The following is a 23,193-nucleotide window of genomic DNA, read 5'->3' as shown; positions in this document are numbered from 1 at the left end:
TGAAGTGGGACGTAAGCCTTGCACTGTGCATGATGAACTTCTCTTACATGATGAATGCCAAGTAGGAGCATCCACTCAGGTTCTGTACTGCCCTGCTAATGGAGACCATGAGTAAGAGCTCATTAACAGGAGATTATAAACAGGAGTTATGATTAATATAAACAATTCCTTCCCCCTTTTGTTTGCCCTTTCTAATGTTTGTAAATAATTATTTTGTTATGCTTCCACTTGTATTTCATTATATGAATAGTTCTTTCTCTCCATCCCACAAAATCAAGGAGACATTTTTCTTTTAATTACCGCACTAAAATGAAATGCTGAAAACAAACTCCCCTGTTATAAATCATGCCTCTTGCTGTATGGCTTTGTAGAAGTGAGTCTGGGGATACTGGTGATCCACAGGTTGAACATGAGCCAAGCAATGTATCCTTGACACCAAGAAAGCTAATCCTGGGCTGCATTAAACAGAATGCTTCCACCAGGTCAAGAGAGGTGATCATTCCCCTCTGCTCAGCTGTGGTGAGGCACCACCTGGAGTCCTGCATCCAGACCTGGGCTTCCAAGTTAAGAGAGACATGTAGCTGCCACACAGAGTCCAACAAAAGGCCACTAAGGCAGTATAGGGAGTGGAATTTCTTTCCTGTGAGGTGAGGCAGGGAGACCTGGGACTGTCCAACATGTACAGAAGTCTGAAGGGAGTGTTTTAAGAAGGCAGATCTGGACAGGCTCTTTCAGTGGTGTCCAATGATAGAAAAAAAAAGCAATCAGCATGAACTGAAGGACAGCATGTTCCATCAGGAAATGTATTTTACTGGGAGGGTGATAAAGCACAGGAGTAGGTTGCCTAGAGATGTTGTAAAATCTAAATTTGCTGCATTTTCAGTCATTCTGAGGCTCTAAGCCCAAAGATGTTTCTCACTTTAAAATTCTTCAAGGGTTTGCTTGTTTGTGTCTTATGTATTTTCTCTGTCTGTAAGTTCTTATTCCCTTCATCTTCTCCTCTGAAGAACATAAACCTTTCATTTGCTCTGTCTTCACTCTCTGCTATGACTTAATTCTTGTCAAAATAATTTTCTCTCTCTTTCAGCCAACCCCCTTTAGATTCCTTTACTCTTTTAGCCTTCAGCAAATAATTCTGGAATGTTGTTGTGGGAAATTAAAATGAAGTGGTGGTGTGTAAATGGAGACATTTGTTGACACAGAGCTCTCCCTCTGGATCATTTGAATGGTATTTTTCAACCTCACGGTGAAAAATATTCAGTCTTAGGCACTGGTACACTACAAACGTGAAGAAAATGAAATTAGTTCTCCAGTTTACATTAATGGACTAGGGATAAATCTATACTTCTTTTTTACCTATGCCTACATCTGCACCTATGCAGATGATTAAACAAGCCAGAGGAGATCCAGGAATGGATCCTTGACCTGACTTGGTATGCCAAAAAATTAAAAACAGGGGAGATTGATGACTAGGACATCATGGATACAATTGCTTAAGAACTTAAGAGTAGTTCAGTATTGTGGGATCTTGACTACAATGGATCAATTTGGAGAGGACTGGAAGGGGGGCATGTTATTTTTTATATCTATCATGAGTTTAAAAGACTTGGTAATTCACATGCTCCATTCCTCTGTGAATGGCATCACAGATGCCAAGCGATGTATGGACAACTATTGGGTTGCTATGATGAAACACACACATCACAGCCCTGTGCAATCCAACAGCACAGTCAGTTTCATAACAAATGACAGGAGAATTTTACAGCATGGCGATCCAGATCCACTAAAAGATTTCAACACCTGAATGCCTGAGCCTGTGATCCATAGTTGCTCCAGATAATCTATGTCTGTTTCAGAGAGGATGAAGTTTAAGAATTTCTTGACTGAGTTATTTTAGATCCTAGGATACTGCTGTAATGCTTACCCATAAGATCACATATATGTGACTTAGAGATTATCTCATCTAGGTTTGCCCTGGCTGTATGTTGTAGGAGACCTATCTGATAGGTACTCTCTCAAAGCAGAAATGGAAAAAATTGGTAGCAGTCATGAACTAGCATTTGGAAGGTGAGGTCGTAAGGCCTGTCTTTGATAGGGCCATTAGGGATTCAAAAGTTCTGGATCATTTTCATTTTTAGACATTTTATATTTGTAAATTCCTGGTTGTAATTAAAAAATGCTGTAACAATATGGGCCAGGATTTGTAACTCCTCTGCCCTTGGAATTTCACCAAATTGGAGTCACAGGTTCATTCCTTATTGTATTTAAGAAGGGCTTACAACCCAGGAACAGCTAGATGCTGGATTTTCTGATGAGGTGTTGAACAAGCAAGGGAAAACTGAGTCTACAGAGGAAGTGGCAGACACTGATATATTTTCCTTAATTCAGGCAGTTCTTGCAAATACTTACTTTGAGATTTGGATGGCAAAGTTCTCATACAATTGATCTTAGGTAGTCCAGACTTGACTTATGGATCATTTTATGGTCTGTTAGATTGAAATACTGATTAAAAACAGCTTAGCATTGTAAAATGCCAAGACAAAGATCCATTTTTTTGAAAACTCTCCTCTAAGGGTAGAGCTTGACAGCTGAGAAAAAAAAAAAAAAGGGTACACTTTCTATCTACATAGAATGGGTTCCTAAAAAAACATTTACGTCAGAAGGATCAGTGCCCCGACTGAGTCAAAGAACTCAGTTGTGAAAGGCTTACTGTGATCTGTGAGTGAACAAGCAGTGAGCAGTCAGTGTGAGAGGCTGGTTTCCTGTCCATGTACAGTATTAGTGAGACTGGTTCTACCTCTTCTTGATATTCTCTTCTTAGAAAGGAAGACAGAAGATGAGATGAAGAAGAGAACCATAACAAGGATGGGAGGACCAAACAAGATGTGTGACAGGGAAGGAGACATGTAAATATTTCCTTTTTTAAGAATATAAGGAAGCGAGTATGTGACCCAAGGATGGTGGAAAAGGCAGAAGTATCAGATTACAAACAGCTCTTTATCCAAACTGGCAAGTAAACAAAAAGTGCCAGGGAAACTGCAATTAAAAATTATCACAGCCATGGGAAAAAAAACAGTCCAAGGTATCTTTTAGAATCATTATTCCTGAATTAACCAAGATTAGATGCCTTTCTAGCAAAAATTCTTCAGTCAAATGTAAGTTAAAGCCAACAGTGGGTCAAGAGATGAAGTGTACTGTCCTGAAGGGTAAAGATCAATGTTCCTTCTTCTACCTTAATAGTAGAGACAGCAAGGCACATTATAATTACTGTCTCTTCTAACAGAACAACATGAATAGATCTATTTTTAAATAGCTTATTTCAGAAGTGCCTTGTCATTCATATCTGTCCAACTAGATGACTTCTCTGAATAAATCTGATTTTCTTATTTTTAATCTCCTGTTCACTTGCAGAGTTAGTAGGGTTCAAAGAGGTTAAGAGTCTGATCTCAGCAACAGAATTGCTTACAAATGTTCAATCTGCTCCAGCTGTTCGAAAGCATAGGCAGTAGTAGGTTTGGCTAAAAGTATCCAAAATGTGATGAGATGCAACTCAAATTCCAGTTGTAGCCAGCAGCCTGTGTAGTTTCTAGTGTCACTGTAAACTGGGAAAAAATCCAACCTTACTTAGCATGGCCTGAATTTAAAGGACTAAGTTTTCAGAAGCAAACAGCTTCATCTCTGTCAGCTAAGCACACTTGGTCTTGTATAAGAAACATAAGTAACAGGACAAACTATTAACTATTTAGGGCATAGATGTTAACCCATTGCACTCATACTTGTGACTTGCTTTTGCAGCACTTGAATAAAAGACCACGTCATTCTGTTTGTTTGAGGGAAAGAGCTCATGGAAGAAACCAGAAGGAAATCTCAGAATGTTTTCATGAATCTGCATGTTTCAGCTGAGAATATTTCAGGAAGAGAGTTTTCTCATCACCCAGGAAAGAGAAATGAAATAGCTAAGCTCCAGGGCTTTTTGAGGGCAATTCTGTACTACAGCACACCAGGACACTTAAGCTCTGCATTTAAGCACATCAGGGGGAGTGATTCCTCTTGAAGAAGTCCTAGTTACAGCTCCACAAGATCTAGAAGACACAGTGGCTTTTCATCTGCTCAGTGCAGCCCTTTCAACAACACTGAAATGGAACAGCTTTACACAAAGAACACGATGACCTTGAACACCACAACAAAATGTAAATTCTGAGAGAGGTGTCATTTTTTCCATATAGATTTAAAGAGTGAAGGATTAGACTAGCTTTTAGGTAGAACAATGAGGTTTGCTCTTCCATACTGTCTTTTAATGATATCCAAAGATTCAAATTTATGTGGGATCTTCAATCCTCCAGATGTCTGGTACTCATGAATAGTTGCTAATGCAAAACACATGTGATCAGCTGATTGCATTGCCCCTCTTGCATTACCTGGTTTCAGGGAAGAGAATTTATCATTTTTGTCCTGAACCCAAATCTACTGCCTAGCTGCATCTCTAGGTGTAGAAGACATGAACTGCATGTAGAAGACATGAATTCTTCATGAAGAAGAATTGTGTAGCCAACTGGTGAGAAAATGTGCCAAAAAGCAGGATGGATTCAAGCTGGTTACCTTCACTTGGAATTGCCCTCAGGTAGACGTGTTGGCTGGAATCATAACCAAGGAAGATCCAGTGACAGGGATAGTTCTACCCTTGTTTGTTTAAGCCAAGTTCCTTGGTGGTGTTCATCGTTTCCCACCACACCCACAGGTTTCATTCAGCTTCGTAACATGTGAAATGTCTGGGACTAGCTACAGCAGCTTCTTTCTTTCTAGATAGCCCTAGGTGCTGAATATATTTGTGCTAAACAGACAGACTCTTTCAGCATTTCTCTCCACTGAGCAACTTGTGCTCCCTCAATTAGCCCTAGCACAGTGTTGTTAAAGCATGGACCAAGATTACACCCTTCAATTAAAAAAAAACAAACAAGCAAACAAGAAACCAGGGACTTCAGCCATTTCACCTGCACATGCATTGAAGCTACTTGGGGCACAAAGCACAGAAATCACTGTGTAAGTTATACTGTCATTGAGCCTTTCCTTAAAATCATTTCAGGCATGGAAGAAAAAAATCTTAGCTTGCGTGCTTGTCTTTGAACACTCGGGTGAGCAGGGCCTGCTTCTGGCAGAAACATGCCATGGCTTAGTGAGGCAGGAGTGCACAGGCATGTAGCTCCTGGCTGAGAATTTCACTTGGCTGCCAAACCAGCATAGGTGGGAACTTGCTTGCCCGACGTGCTCTCTGGCAGCACAGAACATTTACTGACATCCTGGTGCAGATCCAATTATCTGTCTGGGAGGCTGTCCAGCAACAGACACCAAAAAGACAGGTTCAAGGAACCTCATCAAGAATAATTACAAAACAGCTTGCCTTAAGGTGAAGTTTCTTCCTGTTTCCAGACAGTGAAAAGTTGGTGTTCAAGCAGAGAAGACATTAATCTTTGAAATACATTCTTTCTAGCTATAGGCATGACTCTTCTGAACTTTCTTACAAATGCCTAACACTCTTAAGAAGGTCTGTCCACTGATCCCTGTGCATTTAGTTTATTCATTACTCTTGTACACTGCCTGTTGTAGAAATCATATGGAGTGAAGGTGGGCAGTAACTTCTCCCATTGCTGCCTTGGCAAAGCTTGGTGAGACATTTTCAGCACTGTTTCTCACTCTTCTGGTGAAGGGCAGATACTAGGTGCCTAGATGAGCCCACTGCTTTCCCTCCTCATTTCCATGCCTACCTGTAGGATTGCAGGACATCCCAAATGACTGTGGAAACAGAATATAGAATTTCTGGTTTCAGATGATTGAGAAAAGTAAGATCAGGGTACTTCTAATGCTTTTGCCATGACTGCCCTTCCTCCATGTTTGCACAGTTAAGGAGTGACATGATGGCAAATGACACAAGTTGCATAGCAACTTCAGAACCTTTGCATCCCAAACTGTGTAAGAGAATATCTGCCTGAAAACTGGGAACACACTGGGAATAAAGAGAATGGAGACACTTCTTACAGAAAATAGTTATCCATCTGCACTCAAATGTGATGCCGAACCTGCTCCGTGTGTAGTTCTAAGTCTCATTGTTAACAAAATAGAATTCAGGTAAGGCTCCCATTTAATTTCCTGTCACATGAAGAGAGCAAGAAAATGTTTCTTCTGCATGTAAGTTTCTACTAGGCTGAAAAGAGGCCATCGAATTCTATCTAGATTGCTAATCTGTCCAGTAATCCTGACCACTCAAGGCATGGAAAAGAAAGGCTGCCTAGTTTCCCCAAATGGCACACAGAACTTCTAGAATACACTCATATATGAAGATGCATACATGCACTGTTGTCCTCTGGTGAATATATATGGAAGGTGCTAGAGACCACAGATTCCCCTCAACATCTTGTGCTCAATATGCTTTCTGAAGAGGACAACACTTGTTCTGTCTCAGATGCCGTGGGTGGAGCTGACAGTCAGTCAGCATACATGTGACTGGATGTGTGAGTATTACAAGTTTCCAGAAACCCCTTAAAAAGCACAGACTGAGATTTTCTAGGTTGGACTCTAGATGGATGTGATTTGGGGTTTTTTTTAATCTTCACACTCTCTTTGTACTGTCATGAATGTTTTATTCATGTTTCCTTTTATTGTTTTTGTACTGACTTTTTTATATCTTGAAAATGTGCTGCTGTTCTCCCTCTTCAGCTAAAAAACTTAAAATAATGTTACTCTAATGCTGCAATAAAGAGTCTGAACTGCATTGGCTATTCCAGTGCAACTATTCTGGAGCACCTCCCATCATATTATTGAACTCTTCAATCACTCTTAAATGTGACTTCTTGGTCTTCAATTGTTAGATTGACTGGGGGAATCTTTAAATCCATACAGGACTAGTATGTGAAGAAGTTGTGATATACTTGACAGCTAGAGAATACATGAGGTTCATGTCTAGTCCTCAGATGAGCACAGATCACCACAGCTGGGGTTGTTTCCTCTCTAGACACACAGAGGGTATCATACCTGGGGTCTTGTTTACCTGGGCCATTTCCATTTCCCTTCCTATGTGTTGATGAGGTAGACAAGTGTATAGTTTATGAGTTTTCCTCTCAAGTTCAACTTCATAGGGATAGACAGATACAGTCCCAAAGCTCTGCTCCTTCTTGAAGCAGAGTCTCCCATAAACAGGTACTAGTCTGCCTGAAAGGATACATAAGCTCTGCCATTCTGGTCACTCTTGTGTGCCTTGGGATCAACACTGTTGAATCCAAGAACACTGTTAGCCCTTTTTTAAGGACTGAAGTGACTTATGGGACTGGTACCATTCCCTGATCACTCTTGACAAAAACTTGTGAAAGAGTTTCACCTCACCCATTCCAACTGTCTTTTTGAAGTTGTCTAATGCATGTCTGCATATTCTTTAAAAAAAAATTCAAACTGTGCCTAATGGCTAGGGTGAGAAAAAGAGGAAGTATTTTTCAGCAGCAAAGGGTTTCAGATTTTTGTCATTCTGCTTTTCATTGTATGGGGTTCAGATGAAAACAAAACCCAAGATCTGGGTACTCAGGATTTCCACAGGTTACACCTTTCCTCACAAGAATGGGCTTGTGAGAACCAGAACCTATGTGCTTCCCCCTTCACTTGCAGGTCTTGCAGGATGGATTCTAGGAATCGTTGTTTATTCTGTTGCAGTCCCATAAATAGAGATGGACTGTTCCTCACGTTAGTACAAAAGATTAGCAATTCCCATCATGGAGCAGACCCAAGAACTGCACACGAAATAGCATTGAATTTCGATTCTTTACTCTGAACCTGAGTACCAGGTGACATCTGTTTTTGCTTACCACATGCTGTGCACTAGCTGGAACTTCAGTTCTGAATTGAGCTGGCACACCAAGTGATAGCCTGATGCTCACCTCCATCTGAGGAATAATCTTTCACACCATGATGGCATTCTTCTGAAAAAAAAAGCTAATTTTTTGTTGCCTTTATTATGTCTTTGCAGCTTTGCTGGGCTCTCAGCCATAAATAAAGCCTGCTGATGACTTTGTAAAGTTGTCAGATACCTTTTGTTGGCAGACAATAGGCAACAGGTGCTTGTGATCTGTCCAAGCCATTATTCCATCTCCACCCCGTGTTACTACAACCTTCCCTCCCCAAACCCATTCCCAATGTATGACATCAGCCACATGTAATTGTCACCAGTCATTCAGTTCTGCTTTCAAATCACGGCAAGGTTTGGTTTTTGTTCATGGAACAGGACACGTAGTGTGCACTCTCTGGGTGCATTAAGTCTTCAAGTAGCATACTGACATCTTTTTCTTACATTGAAAATCTCTCTGAATTCCCCCAGGACTTTCCAGAGTTTGAGACTAGTGGAATGAGGATGATGTAAACATCACACTTCAACTGGTTCAAGTTGATTCAAATGGACTCGCATGAGCTGGATGCTGTTTAGAATCTTCTTCTGGTGACCAACGAGGGTGATTCCAATACGCTGGATATCTCTGCAAAGGAACAGAGGACACAGAAGTTGTTAAAATGAACTGCTTGTTCTGAACAGTCTCAGTCCATTTTGCTGTAGATGCAAATAAACGTGTATGGATATGTGTGTGTGCCTATCTGTGTCTGACAAACAGCTGATGAGGCTTCTGCTTTTGCTTGACAAATGTGTGTGGGTGGAGGGGGTGTTGGCAGAACTTGGTAGGTACAAAAGGAAGCAGTGAAACTGGGCCACAAAAAAGGATCAGAGGGCTGATCTCCTACAGACAAAAAGAGAGTTGGAGTTGTTCAGCCAGAAGAGAAGGCTCCAGAAAGAACTTTCTCAATATATAAAGAGGTCTTACAAGAAAAATGGAGAATGACTCCTTACTAGGTGCTGTAGTGACAGGACAAGGGGCAGAAGTTTGAAATCTTTGAAAGAAAGAGAGTAGGTTTAGACTGGAAATAAGGAAGGGTGGTGGGACACAGAAAGAGGTTGCCAGGAGAAGTTGTGGATGTCCCATCCCTGTAAACATTCAAGGTCAGGTTGCATAGTGCTGTGAGCAACATCATCTAGTTAAATGTGTCCCTGCTTATGGCAGGGGTGTTGGACTAGCTGATCTTTAGAAGTCCCTTCCAACCCAAACCATTCTGTGATTCCAAGAATGTTTGTTTTCCTGGATCCTGTCTTTTACATAACATTTCAATGCAGTATATGGTGTGGCTGGTTCTACATATCTGCTTAAATGTGGTTGTTATTATCAGTGCTACCTGTCATGAACACTCTGATATAAACAGGCTCTCTGCAACACTGACAATACATTTTCTGAGGCACATTGGATCAGAATTGCTTCTTATAGATACAGATTACAATTGTCACAGCATGGGCACTGTCCAGAGGCCCTAGTAATATGCAAGGAACAGTAGCTACTTTGCTTTGGCTTCTCTCTCCTTTTTCATGTGTATGTATTTTCCATATAGCCAATTTCTCAGACTGCTTTCACTTTCTGCAATAGAAAACTCAGTGTCTGATATCTGTTGCTCTCTGCTCTATTACTTACTCGAGAGTCATGCGTGATATGACATCAAACGTAGCCAGACCGGCCTGGTCAAAATTCTCCTTGTAGCGACCCATCTTGATAGCATCCAACCACTCGTGGGCATTGCTAAGGGAAGGGAAATCTGGAGGACAGTTGCTCAGGAGAGGCTGAGATGGTCTGCAAAAGAGGCAGGTTCTAAAACCCAAGTTATCAGCATCAGCTGAGCACACTAGTAAAATAAGAATAATGAGAGGGAGAGAATTCAGCCTCTGAAGAGGACAGAATGAAGAACAATAACATTTGCTCTTCATGCCCTGGCTCCTGAAGTCCCACCTTGATGCGCTGTTTTTAGACTTCCAGTGTCCCTTTTTCTGCCTGAAAACAACCAACCAACCCAAGAAACTGATTCTCTCTTCCCACTGACCATACTCCCTCAGACACATTCTCTTCTTATTGCCCAAGATCTTTCCACACTTTCTTGGTCTAGACCTATTAGCTGGGCAATGAACTGCAGTGAGGAGGTTTCTGAAAGAGACCTTATACACCTTTTTACCTTTGTGACGAGGTCTCCCTCTCCTAAATGTTCTCTTTTGGTCAGATAGTGACCTATGACACAATGAGTGTGTTATTTCAGCTCCAACACCCACCAGATAAAAGACTTGCACTAAAAGGCTGAAGAGATGACTGTTTACATATTGTATTTGCTCTTTTCCTCATCATCTGAAACTGTCCCAGAGCTTTAACACTCTTTTTGTGCTGCTTTTAGTAAACTGGGCATCACTAGATACTTCTCCCCTTCCCCAGCTGTGGAGTACATTCCACTGATACAAGATTTATAACCACAGGGAAAACCCCTCCAGGCTAGCAGGATGTAATTTCGTCATCAGCCCAGCAGCCAACTAACCTTGGCACTGTTTATCCCTCCAGAGACTTCTTTGCTGAACTCCTGCCTCTTGTTCCATCAGACTGCAAAACGCAGTTGGGAAAATATGGGATGTAAGCTGCAGTTCTAATTATTCTCATGTAGAGACTTCCTTTCCTCCATAAGCTCTTTTTTTTCTTCATCATCTCTTGTGCTCACATAATATGGTGTGATCACAGAATATCTCGTGCTGCTGCACCCAGATGTGTCCCTCCCTTCATTCCCTATGATCCCTCAGTCATTCATCCTTAGTGCAACTCATCGAGATTTTTCTCCTGTCACATACAGCACTCAGAGCTCCCTGTTAACTGAATCAGGATATACAGTTATTCCAACCTCCTTCCTCTCTTTTTTCCCACTTCCTGTTTGTTCCCAGTCTCAAATGACAGGGTTAGGAAAATACGATATAGCCTGATTTCTGGCTTCCCTTTCCTCATGATGCCTACTGAGAGACAAGTCCTGTTATTTTGCATTAAATCCCCATCTCACCTGCTGGTCCCAGTGCCAACAGCTTTGAGGGCTGATGGCTTGCGAATCATTTTATCCAGGGCACTGACTATTTGCTCAAATTTGGGTCTCTGGACCCTCTCCTTCTGCCAGCAGTCAAGCATCAGCAGGTGCAAAACAGTTGGGCAGTCTGGAGGTGGTGGCAAGCGATAGTCCTGGTCAATGGCATTAATTACCTGCAGGAAAAGAAGAACAAAGCTTTATCACAACTGGGAAAATAAAAAACAAAAGAGCTTCAATCACTCGGTGTGTGTGGCTTTCTTCTGCTTGAATTGATACAGGACAGAGAAGCAGAAGTACATCCTCACCACTTCCAAAACTTACATCCTGATTGGACATGTCCCAGTAAGGCCTCTCACCGTAGGACATCACCTCCCACATGACAATGCCATAGCTCCATACATCACTGGAGGAGGTGAACTTGCGGTACTGGATGGCTTCAGGGGCAGTCCAGCGGATGGGGATTTTGCAGCCCTGGCAAGCAGACAGAAAGCAACCAGAATGTAGTGAGATAAGGACTGCCTGTGAAAACAACATCACTGAAACAATCAGAGGTTAGCAGCACAACACAGCCTGGAGCACGGAGTGACAGTCCCATTGATTCTGTCTTGGAAACATTGCTGGTTTTAATTCATACTATGTTCAAGGTTTCCACCTTGTTTTGCTGACAAGTATAAATGAAAAGAGAGAATCCTGCCTCCTTGATGCTACAAATCCCATGATTTTATACTTTCACAGCTTTACTTCGCAGCATTTGAAAGTGGCATACAGCAGAATCCTCCTGAGTCACAATCATTTCGAAATCTAAAACCATTTAAATAATGCCAAACAGCAGCACATAGGGACAGATACACTGAGTAGCTAGCATTAACTCATTTCCCTTTCCATCTTGACCTCTCTAACTGCAGGTATGACCTGTAAGATTAAATACCATTCAGGTGTTGGTTCTTCAAAATGCACAGATCTAAAAATTGTTCCACTTTTCACTGACTGAATTCTTCATCCCCTTCTTTTTCAATCCACCTGTCATACTCCCACACTTTTTGTAGTATGAGTGACAGGTGTCACAACTTCATAGGCAATAAGCTCATTTGATGGTTGGTTGTAAGCCCATAAATACACTTAGGTCATTTATCTTTTCTGTAGGAAAAAGCCCAACTCTTTCTTCAAAGAGTGGTAGTACAGGACTGTAATCTCTCCTTCAGTCCTTTATCCTTCCTATAAAAAGCTAATGAAAGGGGGAAGGTAATAGCTACATCAGGCTGTGAGGTTTGACCTATTCACCACCATGCCACAAAGAACAGCACTGATACTTCATATGGCAGAGTGGCTCAGGTGCTCAGTTAGTTTTCATTTTTACTGCTTTAGAACAAATAGCCCACAAGACAGAAGGCACTACTCCATGCTTCTCTATGGTCTTAAGATGGAATTAAGAGAGTACACCAAACCAAGGAGGAACACAGGAAAAATTCTGTTAGCACTACACAACTCCCACCACAGCAGTGACTCACCAGACCCCCAGTGTAGGTGGGGTTGGAAGCATCATCCTCCAGGAAGCGGGACAACCCAAAGTCTGACACCTTGCACACCAGGTTACTGTTGACCAAGATGTTTCGTGCTGCCAGGTCACGATGCACGTAGTTCATGTCTGACAGGTAGCGCATGCCGGCTGCAATCCCCCGCAGCATTCCCACCAGCTGCAGTACACTGAACTGCCCTTCCTTCTGCTGCAAGGGACGGGGCAAACACAGGCTCTCATGGCCACAGAACATCAAGCCAACAGGGGAGACTAACAAACAGCAAGGTAACAATGTGGATGTATAAAATTAGAGAACACACAATCTTAATTTCAGCCCAAATCTGGAGGTTCAAGGACAACAAATAAGAAACGAGGGTGGGCTTAAAGCAGTGAGCCTCAAATAAAAGCAGACATTGGTGAACTTTTCCTGGAGGCAAACCTCCTCCTGTGGCCACATGCCCCTTTAGCACCCTACACCTAACCTCACTAACTACTAAGACGGCTAAATGAATGTGCGCAGACAAATCTGCTTGTACTAAGATCTTTACAATGGCTTCTATGCAGGCCTACTCAATGTGCTCTTCAAACTGTACCTGCCAAAGCATTTCTGGCTGAATGAGCCCATGAATCAATAAAAAAGGAGAACTGAAGCAGCTATACTACACAGATTGTCCGTATTTGTGTTTCATTACTAGAAAACTTGAAATCCAAAAATAACTGCAAGTTTCATTACCTTATCACAATGTTAAAACTAGAAAATATTCTGTGAAATAGTCTGAAAAAAATTATTACAAAGGAAAAATTTGGAACATGCACATAAGCAACTGAAAGGGCATGTACAAAGATTTGGTACTGTTTACATTAATTATTGGAGTTGAAGAAGTCTAAAATACTCAAATTTTATATGGTTGTTGTGCCCTTGGAGTATTTTCACCATGTTGTCCTGAAACCACTTACTGTGGCTATTTGCTATAATTTCTATTACACCTGAAGAGGGCAACTGAGGACTTAGGGAGACAGGAGTGAAGAAGAAGGACAGGTAAAATTATCAGGTCTGAGACTGGCACACAGTGAGATGAAGAGGTTAAATGTTGTGGGATACTCTGCGGTACCCTGAGGAAGGAATCCAGCGATCCATTCTCCATGAACTCTGTGACAATCATGACTGGTCGGCTCTTGGTGACCACCCCCTCCAGGTGGATGACATTGGGATGCTCAAACTGCCCCATGATGCTGGCCTCGCTCAGGAACTCCCGCCGCTGCTCCTCTGTGTAACCTGACTTCAAGGTCTTAATAGCTACCATGTATTCACGCTTCCCTGGGTGTTTCAGGCGCCCAAAGCACACCTCTCCAAACTCTCCTGTCAGGGAGGGAAGAAACACACCCCAAGTAAGGAAACACAGCAATGGATTTTAGTCAGATGTACTAAAGCATTCTACTGTGGATGACAGTGGGCAATGCATACAAATGAGGTTATGGGACTGTTTAGATTAAGGCAAAATTTTTGGTCACGGTTGGAGACCACTACATCTTTGGGGTTCAAATGAAGAGTTTTGAGTCTTCAAAGAGTGTTTTAAATTTGGCTCTGAGCCAACATCTAAGGGTTAGTAGGTTAAAATTAATTTTGGTAAAATGAAGGTTTAGATATCCTGAGACACTTGATGTACCATTGATCCATGGGTCCACTTCAGGCCAGTAGTATGCCAGGTCTCAAGGTGAACAAAGAAGGCACTTTAAATACTCTGCAGATTCTCACACTACCTGATCCAATGACCTCCTCAATCTTGATGAGGGACACATCAATCTCCTTGGCAAATTCTCGAATGGCTTCATTGGGATCTTCATAGGTTGAAGGATCAATGTAGTACTTCACTCCGAGTCCTGCAGTGGGGGAAACAGCCCAAAACATCACCAGGATCAAACCCTGAGACACACAGGTATTAATGAGTCCTGAAATTAGACAGGCCCTTGCTATCTGTTGCTCAAACACACTTACCTCGTGCACCGATATACTGCTGCAGGCGGTCTGTGTATGGAGTCTCTCGCCTTTTACTGCAGGACACAAAGGAAAGGAAAGTCAAAACACACACAAGAGTCTCTTATCAGATGCTGGGGTAGGCTTCTCAGTGCAAGGCTCAGAGAACCCTTGAAATCAGGGGTAGAAGATGGATGTTAAGATCCTGCCCATCTCCTGGTAACCAGTGCATGCTTGTTTTCTATGTGGTGGCTTTTACACCACTGTTGGCACCCCCACATTAGAAATGACAAATGATAGGGCTTTCAACACTATCCTGAAAAAGAATATTACAGTTTAACTTTACTGCCTTGGAAGTTTTATTGCTATTCAGGGTAAATTTGCATTTTAATTTAATTTAATTACAACAAATTATTCTTCTCAATTATAATGTATGCCCTCTTCTGTGATGCCTTTTAAGTTCTTCAAAAACATTCTAAGAGCCATTTACTCTAATGCTTAATATGTATAGATATCCCCCAATTATTTTTCCTCCTGGCTTTGTTTAACAGCATTTACTTTGGCCATTCTATTCATAAGTATGGTACCCAAACAAACAACACAGACCCAAACAGATGGAAATCTGTTCCTTGATGTGACTTTTGCATGTGCAGGTCAAAACAGGTATGGTCTTTATTATTGTAGGTTTATTGCATATATGCATCTAATTTCCAGTAAGCATACGTCCTTCTCAGCACAGGCATTTCTCAGATTTCATTCTCCTTCTGAATGTGTATGATTCAATCATTTATTTCCCACAAAATCTAATTATTTTAGAAGTTTCATTCTATTCTTTGTTGGCACTAAATCTATTTGCCATTTTCAAGCTACTTCCTTTGTTCCAAGCAGTGTTCATTTAAAAAAAAAAAAGTACGTTTCATGTTAGTTTCCAATCATCCTATTAATTAGACCAGACTGTAAATCAAACCCTACAGTATCCTGCAGTATCCCTGCTGTCTGCATGGATTTGTGTCAACTCGTGTTTTGCTGTTTCAGCATGAGACATTTTAGCTGCTGATTCGATTAGCATTTGAAGGCAAAGTATCATGAAACATTATGTTACTTTTCTTTATGAACATAAGTAATTCTGACATTCTAACAGCTAACTGTATTATTCTTACTTGTCAGACTTATCTCTTTAAATTCTGCTTTCAAATCCACAGACAGTTTTAACTTCAAAATTTTTTCTCTTGTGTAAAGAAATCAGCTTTGCTAGGGCCCTATACCTAAGAGCTCTAACTCTGTTGTTGAACCTGAAAGTCAGGTCTACAATAATGTTTTTTATAGATTATCTAACAAATTAATTGTTTTCCATATAAAAAGCCAACAAAACATTTAGCTAAAATAGATGTTTCACAGTGCATATTGCCTGAAAAATGTGTACCAACAATTTACAAAAACAAGTTAAAGTCATAGCATTTGACTCTACATATGTTCAAACTTTTAAGGAACTACTCATTTCATCTGGTGTTCCTCATTTTCTGCATCTTCAAACTTTTCTTATCAAGGACAAATTTAAAATAGAAATTTGGTATCTCCATTTTTTTTGAAAAGCTGTCTATTAACTGTACATAATTCTTTAAATATAAATGAATGTATTTTTTATGATATTTCCTCATATGTATATTTACAAATGCCATTAATGTCTTTCCCCAACACAGTTTTGGTAATATTAACTGATTCTAGGTTTGGTTTATTTTTTAGAAAAATATATGCTTTATTGAGTTGTGCACATAATATCACATTTCCAGCTGGAACAAAAAAATGTATTTTCAACAGTTCAAAGCAACAAAAGGAGGCAACATTTAAAATATAACAACATGTGATAATTCTTTTCTTTCCAGAAAGAAAAATATTAAAAGAGAATATACAAAAGAAAAGGGAAAAGGGAAGAGAACAAAAAAGAAACCATTAAAACTAGACGTCACTTTCTAAAGTTAAGTAGTTTATACATTTTTTTTAGGTCAGCAGAAAAAGCCAAAAAGTCCCTCTTGTGCAGAGGCACAGTAGAGCAAAGACACAGAAATCCATTACTGACAATCTAGGGGATTAAGTTCAAACCTCAGTAAATTCAAGGAGCGGGTAATGACTGTTTCTTTTCTTCAAATAACAAAACACCCATTGTTTACTTTTGTACCTCTGTAAAAATAGCAACCCTCACCTTTTTCTCTTTAAAATTTCTGTCCTTTTTCTTTTTCTTTTTTTGTAACAGATTATCTCTACAATCTTTTGTATGCCCTTTATTCTTTTCAAAATGGAAAGTGGTATTTGCTTTCTTTAACCTGTATTTTATGAGCTAGTGTTCCATGGAACCATTGGGGTTGAATAGATTTTATTCTTCAGCAAATGAGCCCTTGTCTTTTGGTCCTCGGTGAAAGGGTATTTATCACCTTCTAAATAACTGGATATGCATACTTATTCCACCAGTCCTTCTCCACTACATTGTTTCATTCGCAACTTGCTTGCCTAAAATGTAATTTACAGTCCCTCTTTCACAGTGATGCATTTAAATACCTTTTAAATACCAGCTTTGAAATGCTTTCCTTGTGTTCATATTGCTAACTAGCCAAATATCAGCTAAGTACATGAGTGGTTTACCAAAGGAGAGGCTCCTCAGATAGGAGTAATGGGGCAGGATCTTTCCTTAATTAGAGAATGGCATCTCAAGGACATCTGGATAAATGCAGATCAGGCTGTTTCCCTTGGGATGGGGTTATGTTGCGGGGGTAAGGAAGTTCCACTGTCTGAAGTGCACATGAGCAGGTCAAGGAATTCACCTCTTGAAGATGATGGCAAGGATGGCAATGGCAGCAATTACCAAGAAGGCCAGACCCCCAAGCGCTGAGCCCACGATCAGCGGCAGTCGGTCCTGCACCATCTCCGAGCGCTCCCCTGCCAAGGAAGACACACATACACACACACGGATGCAGAGGACAGGAACTGTGCAGTTTCTCTTCTGCTCACCAAGATCTCTCTCATAATTCCAGCCCTACCAGCCCTTTGCTCCCCAGTCTGCCCTTCTCCAGCATCTTCTTTCCTACATCTGAAAAGCCAGTGTTCCCTCTGAATCTACTTTCTCTCCCTTCCCTGGTCCACTGACAGCTGACAAGACACTTAAGCACAGGCTAGCTCTACACCTGGGCTGTATCCCACTGTCCCCTATTAATGTAGCTTGCCAATACCTTTGATCCATACCACAAGGATGGTGATCCTGCTGGAAGGCAAGCTCCTGCACATGTGCCTGTGTCCAATCTACCTTTGTGTCCTGTGTCCCACCTGTCTTTTAGACATTCACAGAGTTTTCAGCTGTAAGATGTCCCCGTGACAGCTGAGGGCCAAAGTAGAGCAGTATATAGTGCTATGTACTGCCACATCTCCCTAAAGAGATTTTTACTGGCACACTGCACCTGCTGGTCAGAAGCACAGAAGAAAAAAGGAGCAGGGCTGGGGAGTATGGCAGTAGCTCTGACAACATGAAGCTTCTCTGAGTGAACAAATCTACACATCCAAATTATTATAAACAGAAATACAAGTTGTAGGAGAGTCTGGTAGCAGTCCTCCAGGGGATAAGCCAATACACTCAGGGACACAGGCAAGTGGAAGGTGATCATGTGCAGACCTGAAATGGCACAAAAAGGCAGCACTTACCTCCTGTTAAAGTTTGGAAATACATCTTCCCACTGTAAGGGCCATAGTCGACTGCTGTCCTAGCGCGCACTTGGAAGGCATAGATCTTGCCTGGGCTCAGACTTGATATCGTGGCCATGTTGGTCTCACTAGTTAAGGTCAATGAATTATCCTCATCTTCTGCCTGTGAATGTTAATGACCAAAAAGGAATGTGAAACTTCTGCCTACACTGCTCACTCCTCATCAAGGCATGACAGTTTCCATGTCTACCCAATATTCTTTGAACCTTTACAGAGCCTCCCAACAAACAGCTGCTATTCCAGACCTCACTTCCTCTCACACTACTCATTCCTTACTGCTGCTTTTTATTCCCCCAGGCCTGGGCTTCCCACAAAGCTCTGCTAAAGACTCTCAATTTAAACAAAAATGAAAGACAAAACTTTGTCCTGTGGTTCACTTTCTATAAACTCCAAACTCATGTACTCTCTTAGGAGAATTCAGAGCAAGAACACACATAAAGCTGTATCCAGGAAGCTGCTATACACGTTATTACAAATAGCAGTTCTTTTTGCCACTAAAAAATAGTAGCCCTGCAAAATCCTGCAGAAATATTTCTATGAAAGACCAGTAATATGGAAAGGAAGTTTGTCTGAACAGCCCCACACATCTCTTCCCCTGAAGTCAGATGGATTAGGAGTCACAAGACATGAGAATGGAAGATAAATTTGTATTTGCCACCCTGTAATTCCAGCACACAAAGCGGTATTTGCCACTTAGCAAATGAAAGAGGGCATTTCTTCTCGTAAAATTTCTTAGAGATGTCTGTCCAGGCATAAATGAGGACACGAGACTTCTCTTCATAAATGAATGACAGACTTGCAGTGAATCCAATTCCAGTAAATATATTTAGAAAATTCAGCTCCTTCCACTGTTACCAGTGTCAGCTGATACTAAACTTACTGTTAGCTGCAGCTTTTAAGCTTAAACAACCATCTCCTTTTTTCTTAAAATCTCCCTTGTCCCTAGATGTTTCCAAGTTGGGAAATGCAGATGGACTGAGGCCAGAAGACATGTATATCACAAACTTCTGGTATTGCTAAAGTTTGTTCCTTCCTCATAACTGAAACTTCTTTTCCCCACTTTGTTCATTCTGATGCAGGGGTGCATCACCCAGACATGAAGTGCTCAGCATCCCTTTTTGCTCACCTTGTCAAAGTAGCGCAGCTGGTAATCCAGGATGACCCCATTGGGCTGGTCTGGCTGAGGCCACGACAGTGTGATGCTGTTGGTAGTACGACTCACCTGATGCATCATAGGCACAGCAGAGGGGACTGGAATAAAAGACAAAAAGGAGAGATTGCAAAGGGATAAGCTTAAAAATGAACTGTAATTGAACATTCCTCAGGATAAGTTAATAAGTTAGGCCACCTCTTCCTTTAATTTTCCTTAATTTGCATTATGAAGTACTTTGTAAAATGACCAGAAGAAATCCAGGTACAACATTACTCCACTGGGAGATACAGTCATTGACAACTCAGAGTGAAAGAAAGTGAAGAAATCCACATCCAACTGATAATGCACAGGAGTTATTAAATTATCTCTATTATAGCTGGAATACAATTCTGATCTTCAAATGTGCAATTTTTACGTGCAAGATGAGAAGGCGTTCCATGCCACTGCCTTTTCTTAAGATCACGCTTGGACAAAGAATACGACAGTGGTCAAAACAAACGCAGAGCACATTACTTCTCTTCTGCTCCTCCCCCAGACTGTAATTCTTTTCCTGGGGGAAAAAAATCAAGTACAGGCTACCAGAGTAATGGATGCCTTGTATATGAAACATTCTGGAGAATGGAAATCCACTTCTACCAAAACCATTCATGAGCCCATCTGCATACACATGCACACTCTCCAGGTTCATGCAAAAGCTAAGAGTGTATGAGTTTCATCTTCAGAGGAGATTTCCAAGCAAAAATTTCAGGACCATTTCAGAGGACCCAGCTGTTTTTCCACAAAGCTCTTCTCAAGTTTTGCTTTCTCTCTGCAAAGAAAATGTCATGTTGCCAAGAAACCTACAGGTAAGCAGCTAGGGTACCCTCATTTTCCTAATGGATGCAACATTTTCAGCAACATTTAAATTTTCCAGACAAAGCTTGCCAATGAAAAGTTGCCACGAAACCCCACTGGTTTTAGAAAATAGACATAAAGTTCCTTGATGTGAAGAATGAAGCAGAGACATTTGGCAAATGATCAAAACCTGCAGAATAGCATTTTCTTCCCTCATTAATAGTGAAAAAGATAAAAGGATTGTTTTTAATAACAAGATAAAATTATTCTGAAAAGCATATTTCAGATGGGCTTCAAACAGCTCAGGCAAGTGGGAACTAATTTAAAAATGTAAATGAAACAAAATAAGAGTCTAAGCAATAAAATACTTTGACTCCTTGTTACTCCTTTTATTTTTTACCATTGCTTGTCCTTCAAACAAGATTACACAACTATCTCACCTGCCAATGAGAATGTTGTGACAAGAATGGAAGAGAGAGACAATTAACCAAGACCATATGTAGCATTTAAAATGCAAATGAATAACACTGTATTAAAATATCAGGAGGTAACTGGTCAGCTAACATTTGACCAAGACAAATTCTTCTAAATTTAATGTTCCAAAAGTTTAACTCTCTTCCACTGAGACACAAAGCAAACACACAGGAGAGGTGCAAACCTAAATGCAGAGCTACACTGCCAGGGAACAGTCCACTTCCTTCTAAGATTTTACAGCATGATCAGAGTTAAATGTCCCCACAATCCCTCTCCTTCCCAGCTCTAACAGTTACTCTTCTCTTGCTTCTCATTTCTTCCCGATCCCCAATTTTTCCCCTACCTGGAAGAATTAATCAACAAAGAAATAACAAAAACATCCCTCAAGTGTATTTCTTGACCATGTGCCACAGCATTCTACAAAGTTCCTATTATCCAGATATGTCCATCACTCAGGGTAATCAGATGGTGGCAGGGCGGAGGCAACCAGGATACTGACGTCTGTTGTATTAAAAATAGTAATTTTAGTGATTTGCACCTAATAAGCAGGCACTACTTAGAGCAAAAGCCATTAAAAACTCTCAGAAATAAAGCCAGCTATGAATCACTGCAAGGCAGATTGTCTTTAATCTGCCTCTCTGAGACATAGTTTAGATTTTGATATATGTTTGCCTCTCTTTTAAGGACCTAAAAAATTATGAAACCCTGACCAGGGAGCTCGTCCATCACTTGAATTAAAAGAGATATCAAGATTTCTCTTTTGAAAATTTCATACTAATATGGTGTGAATACCAATACTAAGGTGATGTGCAAGGCAAACATAATGGAGTTGGAGTAAGTACATATTTCCTGCCAGAGGTGTATTATCAGGTTATTCTCTCAGTGTTAATACTTTGGGAAATATAAAGTTCAAGATTTTATGTCTATAGACATTCAAAGTTCCATACCTCTGCTGCTACAGAAGCACTAGGGGAGTATTTTCCCCTTTTTCCATGCCAACTTTTTAAAATGTTTATAACAGAACTTTGCTTTCAAAACTTTCTTTTGTATACACAAATGTGTCCAGGTCTATATTGATTTGTCAGTTTTATTATTTTCTTTTTACATGAGGTTTATAGACATAGACATGTTAGGTCCCTGTCTAATGGCAACTGAAATGACAGTGCCTGATTCAATCCAATCTGGGCAGTTGGACTAAATGATCATTGTAGGCTCATTTCCAACTATTCTATTCTATTCTATTCTATTCTATTCTATTCTATTCTATTCTATTCTATTCTATTCTATGCTATGCTATGCTATGCTATGCTATGCTATGCTATGCTATTCTATTCTCTGAGAGCAAAAAACATGCTATGAGATCAGATCTTTAATTAAGACTGAAAAAGCAGTTCTCATTGTATGTAATTTAAATAATAGCAAATGTATGGAAAATTCTTGCCCACATGAACCCAGTTAAAGCTGCAAAGAAATCCAAACACCAGTTAAGTACAACTCCCAGATTCTATATTTTGTGGGCTGTCAGTTGCAGGACAAATTTCTTCCTGGCAGCAGACACGTGCCTGCAAGACTAAAAATCTATCTCAATCAACAGACTAGGTAAGTTAGGAATGTGAAGGAAGTGCAGACTCATCCAACAATACATGGCAATCCCCTGCTCTGCAGAGCACAGCCAAGTGCCATTCTCAGCAGACCATGAGCATTTCTGCCATGTGACATTCAGTCCATATTACATTTCATGATGACACTTTGAGAAAGCCAGTGTGACCCATTCTGGTTCTGCCTGGAGGAGTCCTGTGGGATAATGCCCTGGACAGAAGAGCACCTCAAAAAAACTAGTTTCATGTGCAAGGATTACCTCTTCCAGGTGCAAAAGCACTCCATCCCAACACGCACAAATTCAGGCAAAAAATGCCAACAGGCCTGCATGTTTGAACAAGGAGCTCCTACCTAAACTCAGACACAGAAAGGAAGTACACGGAGGGTGGAAGCACAGACAGGTAGCCTGAGAGGAACATAGAGGCACTGTCCAAACACGTAGACACATGGCTAGGAAAGCCAGAGCCCACCTGGAATCACATCTGGCTCCCTAAGTCAAAAGCAAGAAGGGTTTCTCTAATTACAGAGCTGGTTGAAGAAAGAGAGAAAATGTGGGCCAGCTGCTGGGTGGTGCAGGGTCCTGGTGATCAGTCTTCACCAGCAAGTCTTGCCTTTAGGAACACCAGGTTGTGCAGACCTTGGGGAAGTCTACAGCTGGGAAGATCTTCCTCATGCCAGATCAGGTGACAGAATATTTAGGCCAACTGCTCCATTCCATGGACCCTGATGGGATGCATCCTTCGGGCTGATGTCATTTTGAGGGCATTCTTGATAACCTCAGAATCATCTTTGTGACTGTGAGAGGTGCCTGAGGACTAGTGGAAAACAAATGTCACTCCTCTCCTCAGTAAGGGAAGGAAAGAGGATACAGGGATATGCAGGCAGCTAAGCCTCACCTTCATCCAAAGGGGTTGTTGTGTCTCCAACCCTGGCAATATT

The 23,193-nt window shown here is 41.0% G+C and overlaps 1 protein-coding gene across 2 annotated transcripts in view; it reads right to left on the bottom strand.

Annotated features, from left to right (window-relative positions):
- Nucleotides 1–7,784: 7,784 nt before the first annotated feature.
- The window catches only part of EPHB6 (EPH receptor B6), a 66,429-nt gene continuing 51,020 nt past the window's right edge, over nt 7,785–23,193 (bottom strand). For both annotated transcript variants that reach the window (XM_030966154.1, XM_030965340.1), the window contains exons 7-17: nt 19,321–19,445; nt 18,135–18,297; nt 17,264–17,378; nt 14,469–14,524; nt 14,234–14,353; nt 13,585–13,832; nt 12,465–12,680; nt 11,278–11,427; nt 10,936–11,129; nt 9,546–9,701; nt 7,785–8,510 (exon numbers count right to left, since the gene is read on the bottom strand). In XM_030966154.1, coding sequence (XP_030822014.1) covers nt 8,402–8,510; nt 9,546–9,701; nt 10,936–11,129; nt 11,278–11,427; nt 12,465–12,680; nt 13,585–13,832; nt 14,234–14,353; nt 14,469–14,524; nt 17,264–17,378; nt 18,135–18,297; nt 19,321–19,445 — 1,652 coding nt within the window. In that variant the 3' untranslated portion in view covers nt 7,785–8,401. The remainder of the gene's footprint in view (nt 8,511–9,545; nt 9,702–10,935; nt 11,130–11,277; nt 11,428–12,464; nt 12,681–13,584; nt 13,833–14,233; nt 14,354–14,468; nt 14,525–17,263; nt 17,379–18,134; nt 18,298–19,320; nt 19,446–23,193) is intronic.

Source organism: Camarhynchus parvulus, chromosome 1 (genome assembly GCF_901933205.1).
Source record: "Camarhynchus parvulus chromosome 1, STF_HiC, whole genome shotgun sequence".
In the NCBI taxonomy this organism is placed as follows: Eukaryota; Metazoa; Chordata; class Aves; order Passeriformes; family Thraupidae; genus Camarhynchus; species Camarhynchus parvulus.
Note: the sequence above shows the minus strand (reverse complement) of the source record. Positions and strands in the feature narration are given on the sequence as shown.